Source organism: Euprymna scolopes, chromosome 8 (genome assembly GCF_053919585.1).
Source record: "Euprymna scolopes isolate OS-2025 chromosome 8, ASM5391958v1, whole genome shotgun sequence".
In the NCBI taxonomy this organism is placed as follows: Eukaryota; Metazoa; Mollusca; class Cephalopoda; order Sepiida; family Sepiolidae; genus Euprymna; species Euprymna scolopes.
The window spans coordinates 108,179,575-108,204,320 of NC_136489.1; the positions used below are offsets into that span (position 1 = coordinate 108,179,575).

The 24,746-nt window shown below is 33.8% G+C and overlaps 1 protein-coding gene across 4 annotated transcripts in view; it reads left to right on the top strand.

Moving 5' to 3' along the window:
* Nucleotides 1–24,746, top strand: part of LOC145283706 (vitamin D3 receptor-like) — a 567,378-nt gene that overhangs the window by 490,407 nt on the left and 52,225 nt on the right. For all 4 annotated transcript variants that reach the window (XM_080132731.1, XM_080132733.1, XM_080132732.1 and 1 more), the window contains exon 3: nt 7,744–7,950. In XM_080132731.1, the coding sequence (XP_079988857.1) occupies nt 7,744–7,950 (207 nt within the window). The remainder of the gene's footprint in view (nt 1–7,743; nt 7,951–24,746) is intronic.

The following is a 24,746-nucleotide window of genomic DNA, read 5'->3' on the forward strand; positions in this document are numbered from 1 at the left end:
AAAGAGGTAGCTTCGAATTTGGGGGTATCAAAACCAAAGCAAAATATGATGAAAGTAAAAATAAAATAGATAAACCCCATAATTTATTATACTATACCTTTTCACACTGAAACACTTATCACAATATTCTGTGGATCTATATTAAAATACCTTGTTAAACTTTGTGACATATTTCCAGTCTATGGAAGTTAGACGGGAACTAAGACCCCATAATTTTATTATACCATATTTCTTCAAACTGAAACATAATTATCAAAGTATACTTACGCAGATAGATATGAAAAGTCTTTATTAAAGTTTTTGCCTATTTCCATTCTATGGAGACCAGGCGCGAACGGAGACCCCACAATTTTATTATACCATCCCTATTTAAGTTAAAACATAGTTATCAAAGTATTCTGATGTACATCCATATCAAAAACACTTGTAAACGTTTTTTTTTAATTTTTAAATTTTTTATTTCCATACTTTGTGGACCAGGGGCGAACGCTGACCCCACAATTTTAATGAACCACCGTTCTGCCAGATCAAACATACCCATTCCTGTGTCTCGCTACATCTTCTATCATTATATGTAATCAGTTTTTTTTTTAAATAGTCAACAATATAGGAGTCTATTCATGACCAGACACACACACACACACACATACAGAGACATTCAGCTTTATATTATATATACATATATATATATATATATATATATATATATATATATGTGTGTGTGTGTGTGTGTGTGTGTGTGTGTGTGTGTGTGTGTGTGTGTGCAGAGAGGTAGATATGGATAGGTAAAGAGATAGCAACTGCGAAATCTCTCGCACAATATTGTTTTTTTGATTCCGATTTAAAAAATGCGATGATTCAACATTGATTGATGCTGCTGTTTGCTTTTACCCATTTATTTTGAGTTGCAAATTTAATCAGTTAAACAATTGTACAAATTTAAATGTTTCTGGATTTCATTTCATTCTGCAAAAATGTAAATTTCACTGAATTAAGCAACAATCAACCGTTCTATTAACAGTTAAACATCAAAACAAGCTGGGCCATTATATAACAAATATTTTCCCGCCGGTCCAGATTTTTGTTCGTTTTCTTCCATGAATTAATCACAACTAGCAAGGCCTGTAGTAATTCCACAATTTTATCCATCATCTGTGGAATCAGGTTGTGAAGAAAGTTCTTGCGGTTTTTAACTTATAAATTCAGATGAACAAATCTTGCTTCAAGCAATAGTTTATTGATCGAATTAAGAGCCATTAGAATCAACACATATTTGTGAACGCAAAACATGTGTTGATTAAGTAACATAAAATCTTGTGTTCTAATCGCGATGAAGTCGCTGAAGGCCTTTTTGATATCGCTTAGGTTTTTGAAGCATTTCTCTCTCAGAAAGTTGTTGAGAAGCTTGAAAGCGTGGTAGTCGATAGGCAAGAGGTCTGGAGAGTGAGGCAAATGAGGCAGACTTTCATAGCCCAAGTCGTCCAACTTTCGCAAAACAATTTTTTTTTAAAACGGTGGTAATTTAAACGGTTAGGTAGATAGAAAGCATCCCTTTAAAATGATATATAATATAAATTATTACAACTAAAGCTTATTTGAAATACATGTGAAATCAAAATTAAAAATTCCACAAAAACTTAAACGTAAACCTAATACATATGCATTATTTAATATCCGGTGCGAATACACATCCTACAGATTTTACTACCTTTGATTAAACCTGAAAAAAACTTACCTATATACGCTTATCCAGGTATTGCTAATATTACACGTTATCTAGATCAATATCCCAAACCATTTTTAGAGTTTGTGACATAATTCTAGACGTTAGGCTCGAACCGAAACTTTACGCTTTTCTACATCGTATTTGAACAGACACTCTAACTTACTTCTAGCCAGAAGTGTAAAAAATACTTGAATTCGAGTTGCATATTTAACACAAAAATGATATCAGATTAAATTAAAGAAAATGTGTGTTTGATTTTAATTAATCCGACCATCCCTTTTCTTTAAGAGTAATGAATGAAAACCTACGTTTAATGCCGATTGATCATGGAGTATTATTTAATAGAATTGTAAGAACCCCTCCTACTTGGACTTGAACTACTAACCTACTTGGTTACCATTCCAAAGCAGAACGCGCGGTCTAATTGCGTCAAATAACGTTTCTTACATTTCAAACATATTCTTCTGTAACAAATTTATGAGAGTCTATACATTTATATCGTAATTGAATTAAAATATTATTTTGAAATATGCTAGTAACTATTTATGGCACAATCTCCCACCGAATTCTGTACGTGAACGATGCGGCGGTTCTCCAGTTTAACCCAGAGTAGATTATGTTTATATTTTATTAAAATCACTAGCTGTACCCGGCCACGCGTTGCTGTGGCTCAGTTTGTTAAAATGGAACACATGTGAAAGTAGAGAAAAGTTTGATTCTTTTTTTCAAGAGAATGTACAAATTATTTATTTTTTTTTAACAGATGTTAAGAAAATAAACAGAAAAATACTTCCACTATTAATTATGCAAAAAAATGAATAAAATGTTGATTTAGTGTTTCAATATGCTTATAAATTACGATAAAACTTGCTGAGTATGCACTGTTTTACGGTTGTTGCAAAAATGGAACTTAAATTTCGCTTCATTTTAATCTTTCTTAATTTTTAATTGTGCCCCCCCAAACGAATATAATCAAAACAGTAACAGTCAACAATTGTACTTTATGTATATAAAACACAAAATGGGTGTTTGTATTACTGTACACATAGATTCGAAAAAGTTGTCAAAAAACAAATATATAACAAATAAATGTTATCAAAGGCAATATAAGTTACTTTTCTGCCAAACTGGATATATTTTTTGTGTTTTTATTCAATGTAACATATTTATTCAGCTCGAAAAACATACAGTGTTTACCGATGCATTCGAAAATTCAAGATGGCGTCTCACACCCTCTTTAACACCGTAAGTATGGAAAAAGGTGTTATAAATAAAAAACTATACAAAATACTATTAAAAACCCGCCGAATATATGTCAACCTATGTCACGGTAGCATATATTGAGCGAGTTTTTAACAGTATTTTATCCGGTTTTTTATTTATAACATCTTTTCCCACACTTACCGTGTTAAAGAGAGAATCAGACGCCATCTTGAATTTTCCAATACATCGGTAAACACTGTATGGTTTTCGAGCTGAATAAACATGTTACATTGAATAAAAACACGAAAAATATATCCAGTTTGGTAGAAAAGTAACTTATCTTGCCTTTGATAACATTTATTTGTTATATATTTCTTTTTGGACAACTTTTTCGAATCTATGTGTACAGTAATACAAACCCCACAAAATATTTATTAAAAAAAGAAATTAAAAAAAAAGTTAATAGCGAAAGGGAAATAATTCCATTTTTAAACGAAAAAGTCAGTTTACCTAACTTACTGTATTAATGCTATTTTTTTTAAGCAAGAAAAAAAAAGGTAAATATCCAAATACGCTACTACAGAACACCGACAACTCTAATTTGTTTTTTTATAGGTAATTGAGGTCGCTGACAACGAATCTGATAGTCAAACTTGGGGCAAATTTACCGTTTGCGTGGTATTTACCCCTGAACCCACGAACTTCTTTCCACCATTTTGCAGCATCCGTTTATGCTACGCGCATGCACGCTGTAGCATAAACGACGGCTTCACCAAGCAAACTATGTTGGGGGGAGGGGATTTTTTTCCAGGACATAGAATTTTCTAATTTTCAAAAATATATTATAGCGCTTTTTGGGTGGAAAATTTAAAATTAGCTGAAAAAGAAATAAAATAAGAAAAGGAAAGCACACCAAGTTGGAGTGGGGGGGGGGTAATTTATCTGTTTTTTTTTACCTGGAACATCGAATTTTCAAATTTTCCGTAAGTAACGCACCGACATTTACCAATTAGAACACCGTTTAACATTTTCCGAAGATTTTACTTTGTACATTGGGGGGCGCGAGCGAGGAGGGGAGCGGATGTGATGTTGGCACGCGCGCGCCCCAACATCACATCCCCCCCAAACAAATTAGAGTGGTCGGTGTTCTGTAGTAGTGTATCTGGATATTTACCAAAAAAAAATATATATATTTAGGTTTGGCTATAAATTCCTAAACTCATTTCACCTTAAATAATTTAGGTGACTGAAATAGGAATCTAATTGAATCTTTAATTTCCTGAATAGTATCCGATAATTCATTTTTCTTCGAGTTTTATCGAATACATTAATACGGACTTTAGGGGCTTTTTTCGTAATGTTACTGTAAAAATTATTTTTATTGTTACAAATTACGATGCTTTAAAAAAAGCAAAAATAAATTCTTGCGTTTTTTATTTACTACTAAAAACCATAACTTTAGTAAAGGTATTTTTTTGTAAACAAAATAAAACATTTTCACCAAGAGGTAAGTAAAAATAATTAGTTCATTATATTCTGCGATCTGTATTTGAAAAATACTGCAATTTTCATTAAAATTCGTTAATTTCCTGATTTTTGGTGAATATTTAAGTAAAGGGAGGAATCAAAATGTGTATACACTTTGAGCGTCGGCATTCATTTTTCTACCACGTGTGGTTAATTTAAATTAAAGTTCAATCACATGGTTATATTATCAATAAACCCATTGAAAATTTACCATATTGTAAACACATTCTGTTTACATTAAGCCTGTGGTGTTTTTTTAGTGATGCAATGTTGTCAACTGAGATTTAAAAAAAAACCGCGAGATCTGGAGAAAGAAATGCCCAGAAAATCTCTAGCTAGTTTGGCAGAAACGTTACTTATCTTGCCTTTGATAACATTTATTTGTTATATATTTGTTTTTTGACAACTTTTTCGAATCTATGTGTACAGTAATACAAACCTGTGTACAGTAATACAAACCCCTTCGGGGAGATTGGAATGCCCCCCCACCTAAAATGTACTTGGAAAAATCGATTTTATAGTGAGATTTAAGAATGGTTAGTCGAAAAAAAGGTGAAAAACAAAACAAATAATCAATAAATAGTTGTAACTTTTTTTTATTTACATGAATGAGTTTATTTTATGTGTTAAAGTATTTTCAAGCAATCAAATGCGGGTGTCTCTGGGTGCCAAATACCTCCAGATTTTCTAGAATTTCCCGCTAGATTGTAAACGAAATCTCCAGATCTAGCAGGAAAACCGCTAAATTGTAACACTGGTCATGTGACAGGAAGCGGTAATAAATAATTGCCCTTGAATAAATAAATCGCCTCTCGGTAAAAAGAAATCCACCTATTTATCATAGAAAAATTAAGTATAATGTTATAATTAAAAAGGAATATATAAAAACACACATGGATATAGTAAACATATTATACCAAAACGTGGAAGCCATCCGTCCAGTGGTTTTTTAGACAATTAACTCCGAACGAACCAACATTTACATTTATATATATATAGATTTATAAGGGCCAAACCGCACATTTGGAAAGAAAAAAAAACATGTACGAGTACGTTTCTGTGGCAGAATTGGTTAACATGTTCGACTGGTTACCATTAAAGAGAGTCTTCTGCCCTAGCAGTGCAACCTAAAATGGCATTCTTAAAGAAGTTAATTACATCACGTCATGGCTTATCATTCACAGTTGATTGCAATGGAAATTGGTAGAAAAAAAAGTCATGTAACGTTGTTTAAGCTTTTGGATCCTGTTCGAGCTGAAGCACGTCTTTTTATACAACATTATCAACGGCAGGATAAATTCTTTGAAAACTGTTCTTATCTGTCCATGATGGTTCACAGCTTAAGCTGCGACTAATTAAGCCAAAAGGATGTCGTCGCCTTGTTCTAAATTTGTTAACTGGTTGGCTGGTTATTCAAGTTCCTAAAAGATAATAATTATTTAATCACAAAATTTCTAAAAAACAAAAAAACAAAAAAGAAACAAAACAAAAACACTGATATTATTCTGAATTAGAACTCCATCATTTTCGACAATATTCCTGCTAATCCAAAATATGTACGTCAGTCGCTCTAAAAGTAACGCTCGGTATTTTTAAAAACTTAAACATATCAGGAGCTACGAAAAACTAGAATGGTACTATTGAAATGAGCGATCTTTTCTGTTCTAGAACGTATTTGTCTACATAGTTACCACTGATCGCAATGCGCATTTGCCAGCGATGAACGATGAGTCTGCATGAGCGTCCATGCCAGAACCATTCCAAAAGTAAATTCTACTATTTTCTAACGGGTTGAGTTCAAGAGCTACAAAGCCGGGAATAGTATCATTAAAACGAGCGACTTGTTATATCCAATAATTTATTCTTCCACATAGTCATCACCATACTTTCGCATTCGGCATTAAACGTAGGTTTTCATTCATTTCATATAAAGTCAAATGTAGAATGCATGCCTTTTTACTCACATACATGACAGCGTTTGCTTTTTTAAAAGTCTCACACCATCAACATCCTAAACAGAGGGATGAAAACTTCAGTACATATTTTCAGTCATCGTAACAATGCAATTACCATCCCTTCTGATCCATACGGGCGGAATAAAAAATACGAGGCATTACTTTTGGAACAGCGCTCGTACCTCTAGCTATAGCAATATTATAAGATAGTCTACAACTTTTCGTACTTTCAGAAATCAGTTTATAGGGGAAAACTTATATTATATGGTCACGATTAAAAGGACCGTTTGAAAAAAAAAAAAAAACTTAAGAGATATCGCTGCTAACTACAGCAATAGAGTTACATTTATTTGCACATCTAATAGTAAAAAGGATGCCTACGTCATAATTTGTAGGCACAACTTATATTCATTTAAATAACAGTTTTGCTGAAATTTTATAAAAAAATTTGAACTCTATGAATTAAGCAACACATTTCCAGATCATTATGTTTTGTGATTAAGTCACTTATTTTAAGCAATTTGCTAACTTTTTTAAATCTAAGTTTTACATTAAATATATCTACATATTAAACGTTGAGAAATAAGTTTTAAATCAATCTTCAAGCGGCGATGAGGAGCAAACACATACCCTAACCCCTGTCCCATCGCCATAATGATGCATTGCTGTGTCTGTTTTATTAGTACTTTAATGGAATGTGCTCTCATGATCTCATATTATTATTTATTCGTACGTGTGGCCCCACGAGATGAATACCCCGACTAATCCGTAAAGCAGACAAATCTCCAACACTTCACTGTTGAGGTCACTAGACGCCGGAAAGCCTTCTACTCCAATAGCGTCTTTCATCGGACAACTATACTTTTTAATTTCCTCTCTATTTTCTTCTTCTACGACTGTACTTACATGCAAAAGTCTAAAGGTATATGCGAACATACAGCTCGCTCCTCAACTCCCTACACAGCCTTCAGTGAACATAAAACCAAGTAGTACCTCCTTATGTGAAAATGTTTATATGCCCTGTCTTGAGTGAAATAAATGTCTTTATTTTATTTTCCGATAATGTATTTAAAAAAGAATCTGTCCTCTAAAAAGTTTTCAATAACTTCTATAACAAGAATTTTATCTTCAAACACATTAATTACGCAGAGTGATTACTGATTAAACTTTGCATAATAAGGAAATGTTCAAAGATTATTATTTTTTTTTATTATATAGATTGACTTTAAAACGTGTCGGCCTTTGACCTCTAGCTTTATACACGTCTCTAATAAGAAACTCAATGCGCTTCCCAAATAGTAAAACTGTGCTTTTCTTTGGTTCTTTCTACAGAGAGAAGATTCGATGATGTTATATTTATCTGAGGAAATGTGCGAATCTGATCACAAAAACAGCAGCAGCAACAACGGCGTCATCGTCAATCACAGCAATTCCAGCCCTAGTCACCAGCGCAGCAGTGACAACTTTAGTCACAACAGTAACGCCAGCAGTAACAGCAGCATAAGCAGCAGTGGTCACAGCGACAGCAGCAATAACAAGGTATTCATTGCCAATGTTACATCGCAAGAGATAACTTCTTGACCTACATAGATCAGTCGAGATTTCTATCCTCCAAGCCAGTCTTGTATAATGTCTTGTCTTTTAAGAATGCTGAAAGAACGAAATCTGGATTCGTCAATGTAATTCAAAAAACAAAACAAAAACAACATATATGTACTAACTGCACTAATAACTAATTCTTATCGAGAACTATTGATTGAATATATACAATATTTAATATTTAATAACAAGTTTAAACTTATCGATGTAAACGTATATTCATCTAAACAAACAACTTCCTGTTTTAGAATGGGGACCGCACCAAAGGATGTAGACATATATGAAGATCTCTCTACATTTGTTCTAACCAATCAATGATATATTATGCTCCATCGAGATTTTCGATGATATCATCATACTGATCTCGTTTTATTAATTACTGAGTGGCCACCCAGCGTTGCCCGGTTCTACAATAGGCGTAAACATTATATTTTAATTCATGCAGACTGTGTATATTATTATAGAATCAATCCTCTATTGGTTATTATATATTACGATGGATAATTAACCTGGTGGACTAATTCGCAAAATAAATAAATATATAATAAAATAGATAATATAAAATACATAAATTAATAAATAATAATGATGATGTCGTTCATCAAATTCCGTCCGTGTTTGTTTACAATATCACGTCAGCTGATATTTGGGCTTGGCGATGAGTGCCCCGGAAAAAAGTCACTTCTGGATTATGTTTAGTTTTAAAATATGTAAGGGAAGATATGATTTGCAGCGATTTTAAATGGTTCTCTTCTTTTATCGTAAATTGAACTCATTAATAAGAAAAAAAAAAGAAAATAAAATGATCAGGTACACCCGGTCTTCAGTAGGGTGATCATTCGATCTGTAGTTGAATGTTCTACTACCAAGATATATCTCCAGATTATAATAAATCTGTTTTTTTTGTTTTAAAGAAATAATTTGCTAAATTTTTATTATGCTCCTTGACCGTGTAACGTAAAATACTCTCATGTAAATGTTTTTTTTATCTTTAAGAGAGAAAAGCTATGTTTAAGGTCGGAGCTTTTCAATGTTAGATACTTATCGAATGAATTTCTGTACAAAGTATGTCTAAGAACACTGCGAGACATATAAATTAGCTTAGTGTGACATATCAAAAAGATAGGCTCAACCGTTTCGGAACCTATGAGGAAAACTCACAAGTGACTTTTATACAATAGTAGAGATTTTTGTAAAAACGCACGTTTTGTTTGCTATTACATTTACTTTGTTTCATTCGTTACAACCGGAAAATCCAGATTTGAAAACAATGCTTAGTTTACATTCACTTTCTTTTTCCATTCACTTAAACAGATATTCATTTTGAATAAAATAAAATACGCATCTAGCACGGAATTTTCTCTCAGCTGTCTTGGCAATGTCCTCAGTTTATCATTATTTGTTCTAATTCATGTGGTTTGTGAATGTTAAGCCGGAAAGTTGGGACCAGCGACTCTCAGATATTATTAGCAATGCCAATCGATATATGTGTCTTTGAATAATAATACAAAATTAAATATCTCTCATCGACAGGATTTTTAATAAAACTTACAAACCAAACAGCAATCCAAACCTATTCCGATTTCGTCCACCATATCTTTGGAAACATAGAACGCTTTTGCGTTTATAAACGCAGCAGACATTTCACACGTGAAATATTTAATCCAAAGGTTGTTTCAAAATCAAGCCTTCCGTTTTTATTTTAATTCAAAAAGGTTAAGAACTACGTAGACGAGATAGGTACCATTAAAACGGACAACTTATTATGCTTCAAAATTTTTTTTTCTTTATAGTCACTACTATTTTCAATGCATTTTTGCCAAAGATGAACGGTGGTTGTGCGTGAGCATTCAGAATACGTTTTATCATATAAGGTTCGTTTGAAAAGTAAAGCCTCCTATTTTCTGTCTCAAAAAGTTAAGATCTACAAAGATAGGAGTGGTACCATTAAAACAAGCAACCTCTTGTGGTTCTGCCCGGAATTCAATGACGCATCTCTCTTTTTGACACACGTCCATGGCATGTTGTTGCTTTCTTCGCGTATCACACCGTCAATATCTGCAACCGAGAGATGAAACTTTCAGGTCATGAATGCATGAGTGCAGTCATCAAGATAATGGAATTTACAATCATGGCTGATCCTTTCAGGCGGAATAATATATAAGAGGCATTTGTTTTGAAAGCTTCTAATAGAATTACCAATGCCATGTCCAATGTATATTTAGAATTAAACTCATTTGATATAGATACACTTCACTCTATGCATCTTTGTCCATCATGTTTTGGTCATAAATATCACAGAGTCTATGTTTTATCGCAGTTTAATTATATGCTCTGCTATCGTCTGAACTGCGCTATTTATGGAGTGTCGACCTGTCTGTTTACGGCAATTATTGTACTCTTTTAAATAGTGTTCTTATCGTAGCTGTTTTTCACTAAATTAAACTGAATCCGTGTCATATCTTGCCAGCAGTAGAAGGTATGTAAATTAAGGGCCTTTTTGACACTTAACTGCATAAAATCAGACAGATCAATTGCACCTTCTATTCTAAGGAGCAATTTACAAAATGCTCCACCACCCCCCTTTCAGAATTCCGTATACTGCGGTTTACCTCTGAGTGACAATACCCAAGGATGATGTTGTTCCATGATAAGACGTCGCTTCTATATATTTTACACACACACACACACACACACAAATATATATATATATATATATATATATATACATATATATATATATATATATATATATATATATATATATACTATAAAGTATGATTCGTTATTCTACGCATTTATATCGCGGTACATTGTTGCAATCACAGAAATAACGACTTGTAATAAACCAACATCACCCTTGATAGAATGTCTCCGTGTATTGCCACTCAGGGCTGAACCGTAACATACACAATATATATATATATATATATATATATATATATATATATATATATATTATCGTAGAAATTTCCAGGTTGATATTAGGCGGCTCATTAATTCACTAGGAGAGAGGCACGCCCAATCTTCCTTAAGACATACATCTAAAAGACGGAAACTCTGATGTAAAAACCTGCGGTCTACTGTATACTTTATCCCGTGGCAGTCATCTGCACTGACAAAGGTTAACAGTAATACCAAAACGTGTGGCTGGTTCTACACACAGCCTTCACCACTATAAGCAAATCATCTGTGCGGATTTCCGAGCAACTAAGAAAATAGCTATATTTTTACTTACATCCAATTTTATACAGCTACTTAAATTATTGTGTTGTTAAGTTTATAGAAGCGTTCGAGATTCAGCGAATATAATTGAGCTATTCCAGCTACTTTAAATGTAAATGTTTTGAGCCATCAGGTTTCGTATAAACAAACACATCGTCGCAAGGCATATTTCTAATCACACGTAAGTACATTTTTGATTTTTATTCCTTTAATCTTTCTCGCATAGCTAATAGTAATCGATTACAAACACTTCATCTCCTTCGCAAAGCATGCAACTATAGAGTGTATGAATTTATTTCAATGGATTAGTTATCTTCTCATATAATCAGTGAGTTAATTCTCTTAATTTGAAACGAATGATCGTGTGTCATGGGAATTAACGCAGATTGTCGAATTTTATGGTAGATTAGGAATGATTTTGTATTGCGATAAAGAAAAAGAGGACACATACTAAATACACTATATCATCCACCTTAAAATCTGGGCTGCGTAGCAAATCACATAAATCACACGAGTTATGCCACAAAATAAGGCTCTATCCCTTTTTATATAACTTTGTTGTTATTCTAGTCCGTTTATTTGTTTGTTTCTTCAAGAACGATTTCCTTCGGGTTTGAAAATAACCATCCTAATCTACATTTCTATAAAAGTGAAATTGTCTGTGTATGGGCCCATGTGTGTACATTTCCCTACCAAACTACTCTGTTAATTTTCAGTCTACAAACACGAGATTTCACATAAGGAATATTGAGATTTGGAAAAATCTTATTAATCGGTTTTCGTCCAGAAAGTTGTCTGTCAAAAGGTCAGAGGTCTACGATTTGATCTTTGAAAACTCTACCAACCTCCTCCGCCAATTTTGGGTTATTTGGACATGGATCAAACTTTTTGATTTGATTTGAGCCCAAAACTATAAGTGTTTAATTTTGACTGCCAAGAGGTCAAAGTTAAAAGAGTTGACCTTTGCAGACTCTACTAGACTCCTTCGCCAATTTTGTAGGTTGATGTAGGTTTCCTGGGCACAAGTCACACTTGTAATTACATATATACGTACGCACATAAAGTTATGAACAGTACATAGGGCCCGAGCAAATCTGTGCTGAACTGTTAGTAATAATTAGAATACAAAGTACTTGAATATGCATTTGTAGTCCTCATCAAACGGATATAGCTTTATCGTTTATCGTAAGGTGTTTGTTCTCGCATGATACATAATTTGATATTATTTAAACCAATGTTATCTGAATTTGGAACGCAGCTGTGCGTTAGTAGAAATTATAAAAGCAAAAATGATAATCGCTTACCTCTTGAGAGGCTTTTTATTATTTTCCGAAAAAAAAATCTGAGTGCACTGCAATGGTATAAACATCCACGAATGCACTGGAATTTATTTCAATTCATGTAATATACGTTTACTAGCTTCGATTCATTAAATGCAAAACATGGTAGTCAATAGAAAAGTAATGCTTTCTGTTTTTTTCCATATCGCCAGAATTGATTAAAGGGTATTACAAATTGCTTTATTATAATGACTCAGTTTATGCATACATAACCTGAAAGTTTCATCTCTCTGTTGCAGATATTGACGTTTTGAGACACAAAAAAGCAACCATTGTCATGGAGTTTGGCGGAAGCATATGGATTCCCCGGCAGAAGTGTATTAACAATGGTGGTGACTATGTAGAAAAATAATTTGTGAAGCACAAAATGTCGCTCGTTGTAATGGTACCACTGCGGTTTTCGTAACTCTTCAACATTTTTAGATTGAAATAAGAGGCTTTATTTTTGGAACGGCCGTCCTATGGCAAAGTGGGCTCCTGACGCACATGCATAGCGATCATTCATTGCCATCAAAAGTGCACACAGAATGATAGCATGTAGAAAAATTAATTCTGAAGCAGAGAAGGTCATTCTTTTCGTTTAATGGTACCGCTTCCGCCGGCGTAGCACTTCGACATTTTAAGTTAAAACATTGGAAGCTTTACTCTTAGAAGGACTCTCGTATATATTTCAGCTCAATTTTCAAAATCGAATATTATAGAATGTAATATAGCAACATAGGTGGCACGCAAAAGGACAGAGTGTTATTCAATCTTGAGCAATGCCGGAGATTGGCCTTATTATTATAAAAAAAGAAACATTAATACAACGTTAAGACATATAGGTGACAATGGTCTAAAGACGCAAATTCATTGCTCAACATAGAAGCTATTATACGTTAAAAGTAATTTATTAATGGATATAATGAGGCCTGTACATCGCTTGCGAAAATGACTGTGTTCAGGTGATTATTCTGTGGTAGGTTTGAAATACATTGAGTGGATCACGTACGCCGCCTGTCAGATTCATTCAAGAATACCCATACAGCTCCTTTACGTTCAGCTGTTCAAAATAAATAAATAAATAACAGTATGTGACAAAAGAAACGGTTCAATAACAACTAGAAGGTCCCCCTCAAAGAGTTCGTTTTATAATCCAACTTGTACGGAAACCTAACTTAAAACAAACGTGCCACAATTACTAAATATGTGCACGTTAAAAAAAACGCAAAAAGAAACCTAGTATTAGAAAAGACAGAATAATCAGCACTTCTTCATTATCATCCCACAAGTGCTCAACATATGGGAGATACTACATATAATATATTACTATTATATACACTAATATAATACTATTATATATAATAATATATAATACTAATATAATACTATAATATATACTATGTATAATACTATATATATATATATAATTATATAAACTAATATATAATACTAATATAATACTATTATATATACTATATATTATACTACTATATACTAGCACGCCGACCGGTGTTTCCTGTCGTAAAATACGCTCAAATATGATATTTTAGTTCGTGATGATTACGTATTATTATAAAGCAAATTCTCCATTGATCATTGTATTGCATTGTAATGATTTCAAATTTATTTTTTGACGGGTAAAAACCAAATCGAATGAAGACTAGTGGATAGAGGGCCTCCGGTTTTGCCCGTTCATAAAATACGCTTAAATATGATATTTTAATTCGTCGTGATTTCAAATGTAAAAAAAAAAAAGTATTTGGGTGCCATCAGCTAGAATCGAAACCGAAAGCAAAACTGTAGCATTCAAATCTGGCGATGTTACCACTGTATCAACGTGACGTAATATGAAGAGATTAAAAATAAACTAAGATGAATGTAACAAATATATAACGATTTTTTTCATTTTCACCACTTTTTGTCCCCATAAAACTATTTTATCCGGCTAAAGCCCCATAAAAGAACGGTGTATAAAAATTCCAATCATTTGAGGCCCCTAGCCTTACTATGCGACTTTTAGTTTCGGAAGAGATAGATTTTTAAAATAGGGAGACAGATACATAGACAGACATCTAGATATATAGACTTTTATATATTAGACTAGAACGGGGGAGGGCGGCAGGCTTTGCCCAGTCGTAAAATACGTTTAATTATATTTTAATTTGTCCAGATTTCGAATATATAAATGTGAAGTCGTGATTTCAAAAGTAAAAAAAAAAAAAGTATTTGGGTTCCATCAGCTAGAATCGAAACCAAAAGGGAAACTGTAGCATTCGAAGCTGGTGACGTTACCACTGCACCAACGTCATACGGACATGAACTGCTTAAAATAAAAAATAAAAAAAATAAACTTAGATGAATTTACAAAATGTACAACGATTTTTTCAATTTTAATCTATTTGGATCCCTTAAAAACTATTTTAACCGGCTAAAGAACCATAACAGAACAATCCATCAAACATTTCAGACCCCTGGCGGCGCTCGGTGACTTTTTATTTCGGAAGAGATAGAGATCGAAAATATAGAGGCAGACAGACAGACATATTACCTTTTATATATTAGATTAGAATTAAAAAAAAAGTTTTTAGCAGAAAAATACGTAATCAAATGAATACATATGCAATGACGATAATACATGCAAAACAAGTTGTCGTTTTTGCTATTTGTGCTGACCTAGACTACTCGTTTATGGAACAAATAACAGATTATCATTAACTGTAACATAGTAGACTAACCAATAGCTGCCATTTATATGTAGCAAGATACACGTAAAAATAAACTTAAAAATGGAATTTATTACATTGAATCGACCATGTTAAACGACTTTGATCCATACTCATTACTAGCATTTCGGATTACTAAGTGCTGTATGTGTTCTCTACTTATCTCATCATCGTTTCCAGTCGTCCTGGATATCTACTTGCTACGTAAATCAAGCTGTGACGAATCAGGAAGTAAGCGGTTGGAGATTATTCAACCCTTGATTCACACATACACGCGCAACCAAAGTGTACTTATTGTATCTTACGGCTGAATAGAGTCTATGAAAAAAAACGAAATATATAGATTTACCTTGTTGATGGTAACCTACAAGAACTAGACCGAATTAAAAACAATTTGCTTAGACAGTTAATCTTGGAAATTAATGTGTTGCCACCATATTGTGTATCGAGTTAACAAGTTTTGAAAGACAATAGTGACATACTGAATGAGTAACCGACACGGTTCCCAATGAATTCTGATCGTTGGGTGAGTGAAACCGTTTTATGAACGTTAATTGCTTCTTACAGGAGAAGAAGCACACCGGCTGCCATCTTCACTTGTGTGAAGTCAGCGATTTGTTCTCGGGGGTATTTCCGCTTTTCTGTGTGGATTTGTCTGGGCATTTCCTTTGATACAAACGGTAAAGGCTAAAGAAATGGTTAGAAAAAGAAAAAAAAGAGACAAACTTTTCTTTACATCTTTCAAACATTTGAAATTGAGGCTTGAGCTATTGAACCTTGACAGAGTTTCGAAGGCGCACATTCCCGGCAAAACGGATCTCTTTCATTGTCCTTTGTCAGTCGAAAAGATTAAAGGTCCTCTTTTTTTGAATATCTGCATATTATACACTTCATGAATTATTTATGCCAAAGCGTGTGCAGCGAAACGACTCCATTACGCAAATAAGATGGTTTCAAATCTCCAATGTACAATCCAGTCTTTGATATACTCATTATAAAGGATTTTAATAGATCTGAGATCCTCAGCAACTTAGACAGTTGCGTTGGTGTCATTTGCATAGAATTAGTTGTCAAGACTTTTGTGAGGATTATTGGCTTACTTTAATCGTGAATAGTTCTTTGGTGCCAAGATGTTTTTCAGCTGGTGTATTTGCGATCTGCGTCAGGTGTAGCTCATTATCTGCCCCAGGAAACAAACTGTTTAATCTTCTGCGGTAATAAAACTTTATATATCTATAGACCTGAGTATCGGTTTATATTTTTTAAATTATTACGTTACTTGATTCTGTATTTACATCAATATGCCAGCAGCATTTATCCCAGTCGTGTTGAACCGGTCCTTTGAAGGAGGAACTGCTAAGAAAATAATTAACTCAAACGCCGCTCCCAGTAGCAAGTATAACTACGGCCAGGGGAAATGACTACGTTAGGTTTTTGCAGTTCTTGCATAAAGGTCTCGATATCTTTCTACTAACAGTGTCTAGCATTCCCAAATTGTAACCCATCTGGTACTGACCAGACTCAACGTTGCTAAACTTAGATAATCTAACGAAAATGTGATTAGTATTAAGTAGATATTTAAAACGAATCTTTAACTTTTAATACTGCGTTCACTTTAATGAAAACTAAATTTATAAATTTAAATGTGGTGAATGATTTTAGAAATAAAAGTAAACATATTTCTATATATTTCTAATAGAGGTTTGGTGTCTGTTTTCCTTGAGACCAAAAATACGTTTAGTAATAGTCTATTGGATTATCTTTCAACCCTCAATTCTAGAGAGGTAGCATTATACGAGGTGCTGTCAATAAGTTTCCAGACTTTTTGTGCAGGCATTTTAAATTGTAGTAGACTTGAAAATTCAGTAGGTTATTGCTATACATCTTTTTAGATGACTGACCAATTCTAGGATTTCAGGTTCAAATGAACAGCTACAGTAGGAATTAAAATACATCTACTAAAGCCTGATTGTTACAGTTGATGAATTTCAAAAATGCAATCTGTACTTAAGCACACTTTTATTATCTAAAGTGTATTACGTAGAGATTGCATATAAAATTCTGTTGTAAACTTGGAAAAATTTCCACAGAACCGTATGGAATGCTTCAGATATATTTTGGCCTTGCATGAATTCAGTATCAGTTTTTTTAGTGGTATTTGAGATGCAAGGAAGGTAAGGAGTATGGTGGAGATAATGAGAGGTGTGGGAGGAGTAAGGAGTCAGAGTACCATAATTGACATACCAAATTTCATGGATAAGGACCGTTGTGTGTCTATAGAGACAATAAGTGCACAGTTTGATGTTAGTGTGAAACTTTTCTCCTCCTTGCAACCTCTATCTCACAGAAGAGATGTTGCGAGTTTGTCTCTAATGTATCGTTATTTTCATGGAAAGTGTTCAACTGAGCTTCAATCTATGGTCCCCCCTCGCCAAACTTTCACAAAAAACACTCGTCTAGCTGTAAACACTATCAATAATTTCCCCCACTCTTTATCTGTGCCTAAACCTAAACGTAGATTCCATGAACAAAGCTTCTTTCTTAGAACTGCACGCCTGTGGAATTGTCTTCCGTTTTCCTGCTTTCCGGCTGACTACAATATGGTTGTGTTCAAGTCTAAAGTAAATAAGTTCTTGATGAGCTGTTCCATATAAGTTATCAAATTTACCAAATTTTCATTACTAATGATTACTATATTGTCCAATTTCTACTGTACACTCTTTAACCCTTATCCTTGAGTGGCCTCTGGGCCTTGATAATGTGGTGATGCCTATGTAAAAAAAAAAACAAAAAAAAAACTGTACACACAATTAATCGCGAGGAATTAACAATGCAGAAGATTTACGCGAATGAACCAGTCTACAACTCCATAATTGTTACAGACGTTTTGACAATAATGGGCATCAAGACAGATCGTCAACCTCCCTATAGTCCAGATCTTGTTCCACGTGACTTGGCCATTCCAAGGATGTCGTTATGAGATAATTGAGAAGATGACAGAGGCTGTGACAAACGATATTGACATAGTCACACAAGAAGACTTCCATAGGACCTTGCAGAAGTTGTTCGAACTGTACAATAAGTACATTGAAGCCGGAGGAGATTACTTCGAAGGCGACTAGAGTTGTATGTGTGTACTATCAACAAAAGTCTCCATGCGAAAAATGTCTGGAAACTTATTGAAGGAGCCTTGTATATGTTATGCTGGCATGATACCATCACCTGCGACTTTACATCTTTTTGTGAGCGATATTTTGTACTTGTTCTGTTGTGATACGACTATACTATCAGGAATTAACTCCTGCTTTGAATGGAGAAATAATAAGTGTAAAGTTTTTATTTTATCAATGAAATCCGCACAGTAAAATAATAATGGCGTCACACCAAAGTGTCGTGAAAACGATTACTGACGAGTGGTCACATTAACCATGCCTCCACTGGAAAATACGGAGGAAACTGAGGCTGTAAACAGTGTTTTTCACATAAAACATAAGAAATAACAATAGCCGAAAAATCGAAGTTGTTGCGATGTAAATTGAGAGAGGTGGAGACTTGTCGTAACTTGGACGTTAAGGAATACCACAGGATATTGCCTGTGAGTGATCGTCGAGGTTGGCCGGTGTAAGAACTTCTAGTGAATAGATAATAACTATAACAACAATAAGAATTATTATATAAGTATGATTTTGTCATTTATGCGACGAGTTTTTCCAATGATAATAGCAGATAAGATTCATAATAATTATGTAAAACAAGTCGGTGAAATATGCCAGCTTGGCACGTATTCTCTTTATATACCTTTATATATATTTTTATATAGTAACTTTTTCGCGGAGCTAAAATGTCACAGCTGAATCATTCTTGTGTTTTTTACCTTCTGGATTTGAGAAGAAAGACATTGACTACTAATTACAACTATTAAAGCAGTCAACCCTTATGTCATAAACTAGTATCCTAGATAGTCTTTGAGTATTGGATCATACATGACTGGACACTGAATAATGCACTGATACAAGTCTGATTGTTATGAAGGTTGTGTGAATTCTGATCAGTTGCTTTGACCCTACGTCTGCGATTATACTGTTTCTAAACATCCTGTATTTATTCCGCTGGTCTGAAACATTTGCATAGATGCATTCTCGACATTTATTCTCTTCAAGATCCTTCGTAATTCTGGGTTCGACAAAAGGGGAGTCTGCAGGCTGAAACAAATTAATGCATAAAAATGGAAATGAAGTTTTGTGTTTAAAACAATATATGGACTTTGTTTTACTTCAACGCTACTACTTTATATTAGATTACCTGAATGTGTTCCATGTAGAAGCTAGTTTGCAACTTAAATCACGTCTTCGTAGTAGCTGGTGAACCAAACACTTCTCGTGATATACTCGTCGTAAGTCGTCAGCTGCAAATTGAGTGTAGCCGCAGAGAAGACCCGTCACATAAATTCCAATGCCGCCGTAGTTTAAAATTTTACAGTCATCAAAACAACCCGTTGTCAAGGTTCAACACGTTTAACATCGGCGACTCACCGTCTTGAATTATGGTAATTAACCTTAAATTATAATTTTTTCATGCTTAAGGGTCATCGCTTATCAAGGACAAAGGGGTCACCCTGAGATAAGGGTAAATGAATGTTAATTAAACGGGGGAAACTACACAATAATGCTCAGTAATGGAGGAAATTTGGATAGGGTGTAATTATATAAAGAGAACTGCCCAAACAAAACCTTATTTTGATTAGACTTAAAAGCGACCATATTGTAGTCAGCTGGAAAGCAGTTTCATAGTATTATGATCTACATGCGGTCGGTTATAGGAAATAAACTTTGCTCATGGAATTTTCATTTAGTCTTAAGCACAAATAGAGAGTAAGGAAAATTATTGAGAGTGGTTATTATATTTGTTAAACGTAAGAAATAGTCTTAAAATGGCGTACAGTTTTTAGCACTGATTGCTTATTTTTCATTTTATATTCAAATTGACGTGAGAAAGATAATCTTGTGAACAGGTATTTGTTCCCAAATTTTGAAATAATGTCGGGCATAGATTGATGCTTAGTCGAGCATCTAACATAAAAGAAATGGAAGAGCAGAAATAGACTCGCATTGTCTCTTCTGTGAGAAATAGGAGGAAGGGAGGCGAAAAGGTCCCCGCCTGCTAGATTTCTAAGACACTTTCATATCATGTCAAGACATTAAAGGGTACTATTAGCAGCTTATATACACATGCTCCATCCTAGGAAGCTCTTATACTGGTAGAGAATTGCATCGAGAATGATATACTTTCTGGAGCGATAGAATGATCAAACAATTTATTTCTGCGATCTAAATTGAGTCATGGGTTTCTGAATGACAACCGACATAAAATATAACATATTAACATATTAAACATATAACATATTAAATATCCCCGTTCTGGGAACAATATGTGGCGACATTTTTTTTTAACCCAATTTGAGAAAGTAGTAATGAAATTATATATAAACTACTTAATTATTTATTGCGCCACAAATGCACAGATAATTTTAAAAGAATGAAAAGTGATGCTCCATGTTATATATATGAAAAATAAGCAAAGAAAATAATAATGACGACCAGTGCTATTCATGTTTGTAAATAAGAATTTAAAATCATCTTTGTTATTCTTGTTAACGATACAAGATTATCTTTTTTTTTTCTCACGTCAATTTGAATATAGAATGGGAAATAAGCATAAAATCTGTGCTGAAAATTGTTCGTCATTTTTAGACTATTTCTCACGTTTAACAAATATAATTCGCGATTTGTGAATGCATTCTTTCTCGTTCGCATGGTGAAGCCTAACTGGATGTTAATTGTATATAATAATATACAATTTTAGTTTATAAATATATTATAATATATTACATATAAATGTCAACATCATACAAAATGTGATTTGTAGCAAAATTAAAGGTATTATTATTTACTTTATAGAAACAAAGACATGGAGATTACGATTATTGCACGATGGTCTTAATTAATATGTTGTATAGTCTTTCGTGGCACATATCTAAATATAACTCATCAAATTAAGTAAAGAGTGGGTGCATTTAATGCGCATGACTTGAAATACTATTTATTTTCAAAAAGTTAGCTTTCCTTATAAGTGGTGCTTATACATAATATACCACTACTATTAACTTGACTATAAATAGTTGTTTTTTTTAAATCCGGCTCCAAAATAACTGTTAACAAAGTAACTGTTAGCTTTTATTAAAGACAAAATAAAATCATACGGTGTAACACGATTCTAGCGCCAGACAACATCGCATTGCCCTGCTGGGCAGACTCAACGAAGTCAAAAGGTTCGTTTCGTGGCTGACATTTGTCAGAGCATTTTAGATGGCCCCCAAAATGAGAAACTAGTGTCCGTTTTGAGGAGATCTGAGCATTAAATTTCTCAATGCTAATTGAAAAAAGATAACAGTCAAGAAAAATTCTCGCCTCTATCAGTGGAAATTGTGCAGACATGAGCCGATTACAAGATTTCTAAAAGGGGAAAATCCTAAAATAACGTGTTTTGCTTTTTGATCGGGGCATATACAATAGAAAATATTCCAGTAAGTTCGTATAATTAATCCTCTGGAGCGAAATAGAAAGAAAGAAAAGATAGAGAAGCAAATGAGAGAATGGTTTCGAGAGAAAGAAAAAAAGAATAGAAAAGGAGAATAAACGAAAAAGGGTAATTTCAGATGCCCGGGAGAAATAACAATTTTCATAAAAATTAGAAGTCAGGAATTGAAAGAGTCTTTTCCTTATTTGCCGGCTGGGAGATACAGCGGTCTTGTTTATTTCCGACCAACTGAGAGACGCGGGTCTGCATTTTGTCAATACAAAATATCCGAAATCTTTGAAATTTCCAAGTGCAAGAAAGCTATTTAAAAATAAAAATCTGTTTACTTAAAAACAGAGGCCCTGAATTCATTAATTATTCATTGCTTGTTGATTTGAGCCTAACCGAATGTTTATAGACATACACATATACCCAATCTGCAGCTGATAAAAGCGGCATATCAGGCATCATCATACGAAAAAAAATAATAAACCACATCGTATGACAACTAGCAGCCAGCTAATAGATCCTTTAGTAGGGTCGCAGACCAGCCAGGGTATAAAAAGCATTGCCAAACAGACTTGAGGCCGCACGCGTTTTGTGCGTTTAGGGCGCCGCAACAATAATTTCCAATGATTGTTGAGTGTCTGGTGGCATTTTGAGGGATCGGTTACATGACAAACTTAAAAGTGTGCCACTGAGACTTAAATTAGTTCGCAGCGTCTTGTTCGTATGTACGACAGCTTCCAAAATGTTTACCCGATATAAATGGATGAATACTTAACATGATCAGTTCATTCCCAGAGAACAGCAAAATTCAGACTGTCCCCGATGGTTCTATGTTTAAATAGCATGCTATTAATACGGATGTGTATAAGAGATAGATTATTGAACCTTTATTATTTCTGATATTAAAAAAAAAACACCTTCCTGATTAAATTGCCTCCATACAGTACTGTTTCGCTGTTTCACAGCTCATCAATGCGGCTAGACAAGCAATTACCTAAAGCCAGGATCGAAGCGCGATCGCCTAAACGAGAGTCGGAGCTTCTAACCGTTGCGCAATACGACTGCTGCTATGCGGGCAGTGAATTAACAATGTTTTGACATTGTCCAAAGTACCTAAGCTCAATTTGTTTACATATATATATATATATATATATATATATATATATATATATATATATATATATATAAGATTATTGTTTAACTTATTTTTTTCTAAGAGATTCTGTGGCATTTTTGTTTCCATTTCTTTTCGCTCCCTAATGATTTTATAAGAGAGACGTTATTTGCCTTTTGTTTACATTTTACTCGCCCCACATTTTGGGACGTATTATTCGTAATTATCAATTTATTATTTAAATATTTATTTCAATATTTTTACGTGCATAAAAGTAAGTATCCCATAGACACGCATGTTTCGAAGTATCACTTCTCTTCAGTATGGCTAAACTGCTTGATGAGGATCGAACTCATCGCCGCTCGATAAGTAGCCTAGTGTTTTAACAAAAGACTACGGGATCTCATCAACTTTCATGCTCGGTCTTTATCGCTTTTGAATGCAAGATTGTTGGTTTATTCATTTTTATAAGTGATTCTGTCTTATTTTACTCCTTTCTCTTCACTCCCCGAGTGTTTCTTAAGGGAAAAATGATCTGCTATTTGTTTACAGATATGCCGAGGGCACCACGCATTATAACAGGTGCTTGTTAGAAATGAGCGTACACAATAGCTTAAATATTAGAAAACAACTTTCAGTCTGAAGTGGAATCGACACGTAAATAAAAAGTAACATTCACTGCTAATACTCTCAGAATTACAAGAAACATTCTCAACTACTGATTATAATGACTAAGTATCCACTACCCGATTTTTCTTTGTTTAAATTCGTTGGCTTAACATAGAACAAATAAATTGAATACATGGTCAAAACTTCTCCTTGGGTGATCTCTCTCTACCCCGTTAGAAAATTACTTATGCGTGACAGTATTCTGTATGTCGAAAGATTTTGGTGTGAATAAAAGTAAACAGAAATATCAATTAAAAAGATAAACACTAAAAAAAAAAAAAACTTCTACATAAGTTACTACAAGGATGCTTTTACAAAATGAAATAATATCAAAAATTTAAATCTTTATGATTTTTATTACATTTATAACGGAAAGAACACTATAATTAATTAAAACGCAATAGTTAAATCTTGGTTAAAATATTATATGGATTTCGGGGATATGATCATGAGTTTATACGGTCCTTAATCGATTTTTCCAGGCAATACCGTGTGTGTTACTCTCGCTTGCCAGGGAGGCTGACTGGGTCTGTCCATGTCATGGAGACAGTTCTGGAACAGTTGTCACATCCTGGACACGGAAACTAGCGTCCGGGTTGTAAAAAAACGATTAAACGATAGTCACATCCCCTTTAAATCAAGTGATACATATAATATCTATTAAGTCTACTGAAAGGTATTGTATCGAGTTTTCGGCATTATTAATTTTCTCCTGAGAATTAATTATATTGGCAGAGATCTTTGATGCTCGATAAGCGAATATTTACAAAAACATTATAAGTACTCGTAAGTTGAACTGGCATGCTACTGTTCGTAGCAAGTTGCACTTTAAAAGTGTTCGAGACTGACCATCGATTCGTCTTCAACTGTCTCCCGATATCCACTTATAGCAAATAGTCTCTTGTCGAAAAACGAGAGGGATAGAAAGATATTAATAAAGAAATAGAGATAAGAGAGACATAGCTAGAGAGTAAGAACAAAGCGTGTGTGTTTGAGAAAGAGAGAGAGAGAGAGAGAGAGAGAGAGAGAGAGAGAGAGAGAGAGCATATTAAAAATATCTGGATGTCATTGCTTTACTACTCCTGGCATATTTGCACC